The sequence below is a fragment of the Mus caroli genome, unplaced genomic scaffold, assembly GCF_900094665.2.
Source record: "Mus caroli unplaced genomic scaffold, CAROLI_EIJ_v1.1 scaffold_10789_1, whole genome shotgun sequence".
NCBI lineage: Eukaryota > Metazoa > Chordata > Mammalia > Rodentia > Muridae > Mus > Mus caroli.
The window spans coordinates 3,545-13,680 of record NW_018389239.1 but is presented as its reverse complement, the minus strand read 5'-3'; the positions used below and the strand labels follow the sequence as shown (position 1 = coordinate 13,680).

At 40.6% G+C, this 10,136-nt stretch overlaps 1 protein-coding gene and 1 pseudogene across 1 annotated transcript in view; one reads left to right on the top strand and one right to left on the bottom strand.

The window, feature by feature from the left end:
• Window positions 1-9,798, top strand: part of LOC110288013 (solute carrier organic anion transporter family member 1A6-like) — a 40,572-nt gene extending 30,774 nt beyond the window's left edge. The window contains exons 6-7 of the mRNA XM_021154474.1: window positions 6,094-6,192; window positions 9,479-9,798. Of these exons, the coding sequence (XP_021010133.1) occupies window positions 6,094-6,192; window positions 9,479-9,735 (356 nt within the window). The 3' untranslated portion in view covers window positions 9,736-9,798. The remainder of the gene's footprint in view (window positions 1-6,093; window positions 6,193-9,478) is intronic.
• Window positions 7,523-9,103, bottom strand: LOC110288012 (annotated as a pseudogene).
• Window positions 9,799-10,136: the final 338 nt, after the last annotated feature.

Below are 10,136 nucleotides of genomic sequence, written 5' to 3'. Positions count from 1 at the left end.
GGCTGAGAAAGAAATTAGGGAAACAACACCTTGCACAATAGTCACAAATAATATAAAATACCTTGGCGGACTCTAACTAAGGAAGTGAAAGATCTGTATGATAAGAACTTCAAGTCTCTGAAGAAAGAAATCAAAGATCTCAGAAGATGGAAACATCTCCCATGCTCATGGATTGGCAGGATCAATATAGTAAAAATGGCTATCTTGCCAATAGCAATCTACAGATTCAATGCAATCCCCATCAATTTCCAACTCAATTCTTCAACAAAGTAGAAAGGGCAATCTGAAAATTTATCTGGAATAACAAAAAACTTAGGATAGCAAAAACTCTTCTCAAGGATAAAAGAACCTCTGAGGGAATCACCATGCCCTACCTAAAGTTGTACTACAGAGCAATTGTGATAAAAACTGCATGGTACTGGTATAGCGACAGACAAGTAGACCAATGGAATAGAATTGAAGACCTGGAGATGAACCCACACACCTATGGTCACTTGATCTTTGACAAGGGAGCTAAAACCATGCAGTGGAAAAAAGACAGCATTTTTCAACAAATGGTGCTGGCACAACTGGTGGTTATCATGTATAAGAATGCGAATTGATCCATTCCTATCTCCTTGTACTAAGGCAAAATCTAAGTGGATCAAGGAACTCCACATAAAACCAGAGACACTGAAACTTATAGAGGAGAAAGTGGGGAAAAGCCTGGAAGATATGGGCACAGGGGAAAAATTCCTGAATAGAACAGCAATGGTTTGTGCTGTAAGATTGAGAATTTACAAATGGGACCTCCTAAAATTGCAAAGCTTCTGTAAGACAAAAGACACCGTCAATAAGACAAAAAGGCCACCTACAGATTGGGAAAGCACCTTTACCTATCCTAAATTAGATAGGGGACTAATGTCCAATATATACAAAGAGCTCAAGAAGGTGGACACCAGAAATTCAAATAACCCCATTAAAAATGGGGCTGAGCTAAATAAAGAATTCTTACGTGAGGAATACTGAATGGCTGAGAAGCACCTGAAAAAATGTTCAGCATCCTTAATCATCAGTGAAATGGAAATCAAAATAACCCTGAGAATCCACCTCACACCAGTCAGAATGGCTAAGATCAAAAATTCAGGTGACAGCAGATGCTGGCGAGGATGTGGAGAAAGAGGAACACTCCTTATTGTTGGTGGGATTGAAATCTTGTATATCTACTCTGGAAATCAGTCTGGTGGTTCCTCAGAAAATTGAACATACTACTACTGGAGGATCCAGCATTACCTCTCCTGGGCTTATATCCAGGAGATGTTGCAACAGGTAAGAAGGACACATGCCTCACTATGTTCATAGCAGCTTTATTTATAATAGCCAGAAGCTGGAAAGAACCCAGATGCCCCTCAACAGAGGAATGGATACAGAAAATGTGGCACATTTACACATTGGAATACTACTCATCTATTAAAAAGAATGAATTTATGAAATTCTTAGGCAAATGGTTGGACCTGGAAGGCATCATCCTGAGTGAGTTAACCCAAATACAAAAGAACTCAAATGATATGTACTCACTGATAAGTGGATATTAGCCCAGAAACTTTTAATACCCAAGATACAAGATACAATCTGCCAAACACATGGAACTGAAGAAGAAGGAAGACCAAAATGTGGACACTTTGCCCCGTCTTAGAATTGGGAACAAAACACCCATGGAAGGAGTTACAGAGACAAAATTTGGAGCTGAGACTAAAGGATGGACCATCTAGATACTGTCATACCCGGGGATCCATCCCATATTAAGCCTCCAAAAGCTGACAGCATTGTATACACTAGCAAGATTTTGCTGAAAGGACCCTGATATAGCTGTCTCTTGTGAGGCTACGCTGGGGCCTAGCAAACACAGAAGTGGATGCTCACAGTCAGCTATTGGATGGATCACAGGGCTCCAAGTGGAGGAGCTAGAGCAAGTACCCAAGGAGCTAAAGGGATCTGCAACCCTATAGGTGGAACAATAATATGAACTAACCAGTACCCTCCCCCCCAGCTCATGTCTGTAGCTGCATATCTATCAGAAGATGGCCTAGTTGGCCATCATTTGAAAGAGAGGCCCATTGGTCTTGAAAACTTTATAATCCTCAGTACAGGGTAATGCCAGGGCAAAGAAGTGGGAGTGGGGGCTATAGGGGAGGAATTGGGGGACTTTTGGGATAGCATTTGAAATGTAAATGAAGAAAATACCTAATTAAAAAAAAACAAGCCTATACTCAAGAAAATTGGAAAATGTAGATTAAGTAGATGATTTTTTGAGACAGGAAACACATATTGAATCTAAATTAAGATCAGTTAAACTATCTAAACAGTCCTATAACCCATAAGGCAATATAAGCACTATTTAAAAACCTCCCAACCAAAAGCCAAACAAACAAAACCAAACAAACAAAAAAACCAATCAACCAACCACCACCACCAACAACAAAAAACTCAGTTGCAGATGGTTTTAGTGCAAAAATTGTACCAGACTTTTAAAGAAAAGCTAACACCAATTCTCTTTAAACTATTCCCCAAGATAGAAAGAGAAGGAACACAACCCAATTCATTCTATGAGGCCACAGTTACTCTATTACCCAAACCAGCCAAAGATCCAGGAGTGAAAGAGCACTTCAGACCACTTTGACTTATGAACACCTACACAAATTCCTCAATAAAATTCTTGTAAATGGATTGCAGGAACACATCAAGACATCATTCACCACAATCAAGTATGCTTCATTTCGGGGATGCAGGGATGGTTCAATATACAAAAATTAATCAATGTTATTCACTATATAAACAACCTTAAAGGACAAAAATCACATGATCATCTCAGTAGATACTGAAAAAGCCTTCAACAAAATCCAACACTCCTTTATGATAAAAATCTGGGAAAGATCAGGAATTCAAGGTGCATACCTAAGTATAATAAAATCAATATACAGCAGGCTAATAGCTAACATCATATTAAAATGAGAGAAAATTGATGCAGTCCCACTACAATCAGGGACAAGACATGGTTGCCCACTCTCTTCCTATCTATTCAATATAGTACTTAAAGTTATAGCTATAGCAATAAGACAACCAAAGGAGAACAAGGAGATACAAATTGGAAAGGAAGAAGTCAAAATATCACTTTTTGCACATGATATGATAGTATATATAAGTGACCCTAAAAATTCCACCCAAGAAAACCTAAACCTGATAAACAGCTTCGGTTAAGTAGCTGGATATAAAATTAACTCAAACAAATTATCAGCTCTCCTTTAGACAAATGATAAATGGGCCAAGAAAGAAATTAGGGAAATGACATCCTTCACAATAGCCACTAATAGTAAAAAATATCTTGGTCTAGCTCTAACCAAGCACATGAAAGATCTATATGACAAAAACTTCAAGTTCCTGAAGAAAGAAATGAAGCAAACCTCAGAAGATGGAAAGATATTCCATGCTCATAGATAGGTAAGATTAACATAATGAAAATAACCATCTTACCAAATGCAATCTACAGATTCAATGCAATCTCCATCAAAATGCCAACACAATTCTTTACAGACATGGAAAGAGCAATTCTCAACTTCATATGGAAAAACAAAAAGTCCAGAATAGCCCAATAAATTCTGAATAATAAAAGAACTTCTGGAGGAATCACCATCTCTGCTTTTCAGCTGTACTAAACAGCAATAGTTATAAAAAACACATGGTATAGAAATAGGGTGATCAATGGAATAGAAATGAAGAACCAGAAACAAAGCCACACACACACACACACACACACACACACACACACACACACACATATATATGTTCTTGATGTTTGACAAAGAACCTAAAAGCATTCAGTAGAAAAAAGTGAAAGCATCTACAACAAATGGCTCTGGTTGTACTGGCAATGCCCCTGTAGGAGAACATAAAGTGATCCACATTTATCACCCTGTACAAAGCTGAATCTCAAGTGGATACATTGGCTTTAATACAAGATAAAGTGCAAAATACACTTGAACTCATTGGCATAGGAGAAAAATCTCCTGAGCAGAACTCTAATGACTCAGGCTCTAAGATCAACAATTGACAAACAGGACCTCTTCACACTGAAAAGCTTCTGTAAGGTAAAAAGACATTGTCAATAGGATAAACCAACAACTTACAGATTGGGAAAAGATCTTCAGTAACCCTACATCTGACAGAGTGCTAATATCTAAAATATATAAAGGACTCACAAAGTCAGATTCTAAAACACCAAATAACTCAATTAAAACATGGGTTGCAGAAATAAACAGAGAATTTTCAACAGAGGAATCTTGAATGGCTGAGAATCACCTAAAGACATGCTTAATATCCTTAGTCATCAGGGAAATGTAAATCAGAACAACCCTGAGATTCTTTCTTACACCAATCAGAATGGCTAAGACCAAAATCTCAAGCAACAGTATGTGCTGGTAAAGATGTGCAGGAAGGGGAACACTCCTCCCTTGCTGGTAGTATTGCAAACCTGAAGATCCAGGTCTACTGTTCCTGGGCATCCAAATGATGCCCCACCATACCATAAGGACGTATGTTCTACTATGTTCATAAAAGCCTTATTTGTAATAGCCAGAAACTAAGCAATCCTGCTGTCCCTGAACCAAAGAATGTATACAGCAAAAGTGATTCATATACACAATGGAATTCTAGTCAGCTATGAAAAATGAGGACATGATGAATTTTGCAGGCAAATGGATGGAACTAGAAAATATCATCCTGAGTGAGGTAACCCAGACCTAAAATGACATGCATGGTATGTACTCAGTGATAAGTGGATATTAGCCAAAAAAATACAGACTACCTGTGATACACCGAACAGACCTAATGAAATTAAACAAGAAGGAAGGCCTAAGTGAGGAAGCTTAAATCCCACTGAGAAGGGGAACAACCTAGTCATGTGAGATAGAGGGAGGGAGGGACCTTGGTGGAAGAAGGGATGGGGAGGGGAATAGGGGGACCAGATAAAGTTTGGGGAGAAACAGGATAGATGCCCAGAAGGCCAGGAGAATGAATGGAAATCTGCAGCTGCTGGCAGTGGGGGTTGAGGGGAATCTCTAGGAAGTCTCAGTGACCTGGGATGGAGGAGGCTTCCAGGACTTGTCTGAGGCTCTCAGCACACATGTAGCACTTGTCTGTCCTCAGTAGGAGAGGATGTGCCTAGTCCTGTAGAGGCTTGATGCCCCAGGGTAGGAGGATACTGTCAGGTAGCATGCAAAGGGGAGGGGGAAGGGCGAAAAACTCTGCAAGGGGGGAGGTCAGGATCATGGTCAACATTTGGGCTGCAAATAAATAAAATAATTAATTAAAAAAAACCCTCAAAACAACAACAAAAGCATCTTGCCTGAATTAGTTTGAGACCAGGCAGTGTTAGTCGATTAAAAGCCAAGAGAAGCCTTTTTGAGTAAGTCGGCCTGTGGAGGAGTGTAGGGCATAGCATGTGAACTGAACCAGTTAGTGAGTGTTCAGAAAGAGTTAGAAAGTCTTGCATCTCCACATCCGAGGAAACAAAGCAAAGTTGATGCAGTGTGGAGAGAACTTCATTGTGACTTTCCTTTCAGGTAATTCTAGGTTGTGTCAAGTTGACAATGAAAGGGAGCCATCACGGAAACCCTCTGAAAACATACTACAGAAGCATCAAAGGACTTTGTTCAAATCATGGCTTTGTTGGGTAGTATAGTCTTTGGCCTTATCTCAGCTTAAAAGAAAATTTGAACTGTAGCTTTAAGTAATGAAGTTTCCGTGTCAATCATCCTTTCTTTCATTTTAATTAATACCTGAGTTAATGGTTTGTGAAGAGAAAGGATTCACTTGGCTCACATCTTTGGGGCTTTGGGTCTATGTCACTGGGCTGTGTGGTTTGGAGGCCTGTTATGAGGAATCTCATTATGGTGGAAATGTGCATGAAGTATAATTTCTTTATATGTTGAATATATAAAAATATCTGAGGTAGCTCAATGGTAGAACACTTGTTAGCCTTTTGGATGAGATGCCCAGCTCTATAAACTAAGGGGAAGAAATCTGATTATGTAATGACCTATCTTTGTTTGCTTCCAGGAATTTTAGAAGTTGGGAAGATGATTGGCCCAATACTTGGATATTTGATGGGACCTTTCTGTGCAACCATTTATGTAGACACAGGGTCTGTGAATACAGGTAACACAGTGAATTTTATTTATAAAGTCCAGTTCCCAGAGTGTGAGAGAATACTCTGGAATGCTAAATGAATGTCTCTTTTGATAAATTAATTATCACCATTTACAGATGGCAGACCTAATGGCGGCAGAGGTAAGGGTGAAATGCCATATTCTGATTCAAAATTCTTCATCCCCTTCTATGTTTCAGCCATACTATTGGTTTTAAAATTTTGCTTACATAGAATTTATTATGTGAAGCAGTTGGAGAAAGCTCAGGTTTTGGCCATGATCTTCTCCAGCAGTCTCCCTCCCCCCCCCCAACATATCCCCAATGCATAGCTGAAGAGGTGAATTACAGACCCAGCCCAAGTTGCATCATAGTTACTGTGTACTTCTTGATTATTTTAAGATCACAAAGGATGTGTTTTGGACCCAAATGTTATAAAGAAAAGCCCTATGATGAAATTATGCTCTGTGATACCCATTTGACAGATATCAGCAGCCTTACCCAGCTGGGGGGGGGGCATTTTCTGATAGCCAGAACTGAGTGGAATGGGAAAATAATTGCCTGTGAGTGAGCCTGGGAGAGGAGTCTAATCCTTTGAGTGGGAAACACAAGCCCTCCTGTGGCCCTCTTATATGAGTTAGGCAGGATTTAAAATCTTTGGGTGGAAGTCTCCTGGTTGCCTAGCAACCGGTACTGCTCCTGTTCATACTTGAGCAGTGTTGGGTAGGGTGGGCTTCCACTTTGCAAATGTAAGGACAGAATACTTAGGAGCTGAGGCAGAGGTGGTCTTTGGGCAGAGCTGAGTGCCCATATTCTTTCCACATCGGAGGGAAGCTAGCGTACCTCATCTGCGATTTGCCTTATTCTTCCCATCAGTTCCTTGCCTGAAGGATCCAGAAGGCAAGTTCCTTTTCTTATTACCCTCAAATTAAATGACACTTAGCTTGACCCAAAGATCAGCCCTGGGGCCACTTCCATGTTAATGAAGCTGCTTCTTCATAAGTCAGCCCCACTCCCTGGCAGGCACAGTGGAACATGGACAAAGGCATGCTCTGTCTCCTCATTCAAAGAAGAAGGTACTAGAGAAAGGGCATTTCCAGGACCTATCTGCCAGACTCTTTGTGCTAGACTTTCCTCAGTATAAGCATCTCATTCTGGCTACAAGGTCCCCCAAGGTGTCTCTGCTTGTGTCTTTAAGACACACCAACTATATATAAGACTCTCGGCTTATAGTTTACTATTTTTACCATTCAAAAGGAAGTTCTGCATTAACGGCCTCCCCTTCTAGCCATTTAGTCCTTAGATGCTAGAGAGTGGGCTGAGGGCATAGATCAATTCACATCTAGGGGTTCTGGTCATTGTGGTCATACTAGATCGTAACTTTCAGCCCCACTCCCTTTTTGGCTGTTTCAAAGGCTTATCCAGCCTTTTCCAGAGGGAATCTGTGGGTAACTAAGGGTTTTACATTCAAAGTCTTCAATGTAAGCATGAAAATTGGCCGCGGGTTGCAGTATCGAAACACACCTTTGATATTCACCTCCCGCATGGCTGCATGGACTAGGAGTAAATTGATCATCACCATTCCCACAATCACCAAGGTTCCACCAGAGTGAGTGGCATAGATGCCCGTCTAGATGGAGGACTGTGCTCCTGTGCATTCAATGGTGATCTCTGGCTTGCCCCCCAGCAGACTTTCCGCCTTACTGGCAATTTCTTGAGGGGTCTCTTTGGCAACTTGGATGGTAAAGTCTGCCCCAACTTCCTTGGCTTTAGTTAACCAAGCAGCAGATAGTTCAGTCACCACCATTTGAGCAGCTCCAACTGCTTTGGACATAAGCAAAATGACTATCCCAGCTGTCTCAGCTTCACACACGAGGACCTTGTTTCCTAGGGAAACTGAACCTGGACAGCAGGCATAGATCCCCACAGAGATAGAGGCTCAGTTAGGGTCCCTTCTTTAAAGGTGGTACAGTCAGGAAGCTTGTAGCAGAAGTCAGCACTGTGCTTGTAGAAGCAGCAGAGGTTCCCATCATTCGGGGTTGTGGTCTGGAAGAAGACTGATGGCGTCAGATTGTATCAGCCAATCTTGAAGTACTCATCTACTTCTTGGGGAATTCCAGGCTCAATGGCAACCTGATTTCCTGGTTTTAGTTGTTTCACCAACGCTCCTACTTTTGTGACTGTTCCAACAGCCTCATGCCCAAGCACCACTGGCTTTTTCAACAACAAAATCCCCAATTCAGCCATGCTCCCAGGAGTGAATATCTGAGAGCCACAGATCCCCCACCGGATGCATCTTTAGTACCACATCATTTGGGCCCAGCTCAGGGATTGGGCAGTTCTCCAGGTGAATTGTCTCTAGGTCTGTGCATCACCAGGGACAGGTGCTCCCTGTTAGTTGTAGCTGCCCTGTTGCTCTTTTTAAAGGCATTTTTTTATTAGATATTTTCTTTATTTACATTTCAAATGCTATCCCCAAAGCCCTGTTGCTCTCTTGCTTCGAGGTGTCAGCTGGATCCAGCTGGGAGCTGGTCTACATAGTGATTTTTATTCAATGAGACAGTCAGTATGGATAATAAAACAATTTTTAGTTATATGATGAGTAACAAATTATAAAGGTTTCACATGACAAGTGAAAATACTCATTTACTACTGGAAAATATACACAAAATGAAAATAATAATTGGATAACATGTATTTTATTAACTCTGTCTGTGTGTCTGTGTGTGTCCACTGTGTGTGTTGGTACCTGACAGTCAGAAGAGGGTGTCAGATCTCCTGAAATCAAAGTTACAGGAATTGTGAGTTTTCAAGTGGCTTCTGGGAATAGAATTCAGGACCTCTGTAAGATCAACAACAACTGTTTAGCCACTTAACTGTCAGTTCAGCCTCCTTCCTCATTCACCATGATGTTTTGAGACATGACTACATCAGGTTAAAGCTAGTTGCTTAAATGTGTCTCAACTGTTGTTTAAGTCTTTTTGAGATGTAGTTTTAAATATTTCTTCATGCAGTACTTCAGAACCTCTTCTTCATACTTAGTTTTAACTTTGCTCAGTCAATCAACCTCAGACACTTTTTCTAATGGTCTGAATTATCCCAGTGGGTTTGGCGATGCCAGTAATCCCAGCATTAAGAAGCAGAGGCAGAGGATCACAAGTTCAAGGTCCAAACAAGAACAAGAATACATCATATATAAAGTTTAATGCTCAGATTGATTCATGATGTGGAATAATTTTCTACAGTTCACACAGGAAAGAATGATGCAAGCTAATGCAATATCTGTATTTCTTTACAGATGACCTGACCATAACTCCCGAAGATACACGCTGGGTCGGTGCTTGGTGGATTGGCTTTTTGGTCTGTGCAGGAGTGAATATCCTGACCAGCATCCCCTTTTTCTTCTTTCCAAAAACACTCCCAAAGGAAGGAGTACAGGATAATGGGGATNGAACTNAAAATGCCAAAGAGGAGAAGCACAGNNANAAGGCNAAGGAGGAAAACCGAGGAATCACTAAAGGCAAACATGGAAACTTTAAACTCTGTTTGGTTTAGATGGGTCTGTGGTCAGTGGGCACTTGTCACTTGTGCTGAGATAAGACAGCTTGTCGGTAACCATCACTACTCAGTTGTNTTAATTGTCTTCTACAGCCACTACGTAGAAACGACTGACATGAGAGGGNACCTGACTTACATGACTTACCTCAGATTTGACTCTTAAAAGTTCAAGTTAGTCTGAGTCTGAACACTCAACCAGCAAATATATTTCCCTATTCATTTTAGCTTATTATTTAGAGAAAATATTGCTCCAAGTGAAAAGCATGAGTAAACCAGAAATTCAAGATAAAGATAAAAATCTGTTTGATAACGAAAATGTTAGTTTAGTTGTGAGCATCCCTGAAGTCAAGGCTTAAAGAGAAAACATGACAGATGAAATAATCCTCTATATAAAGGTC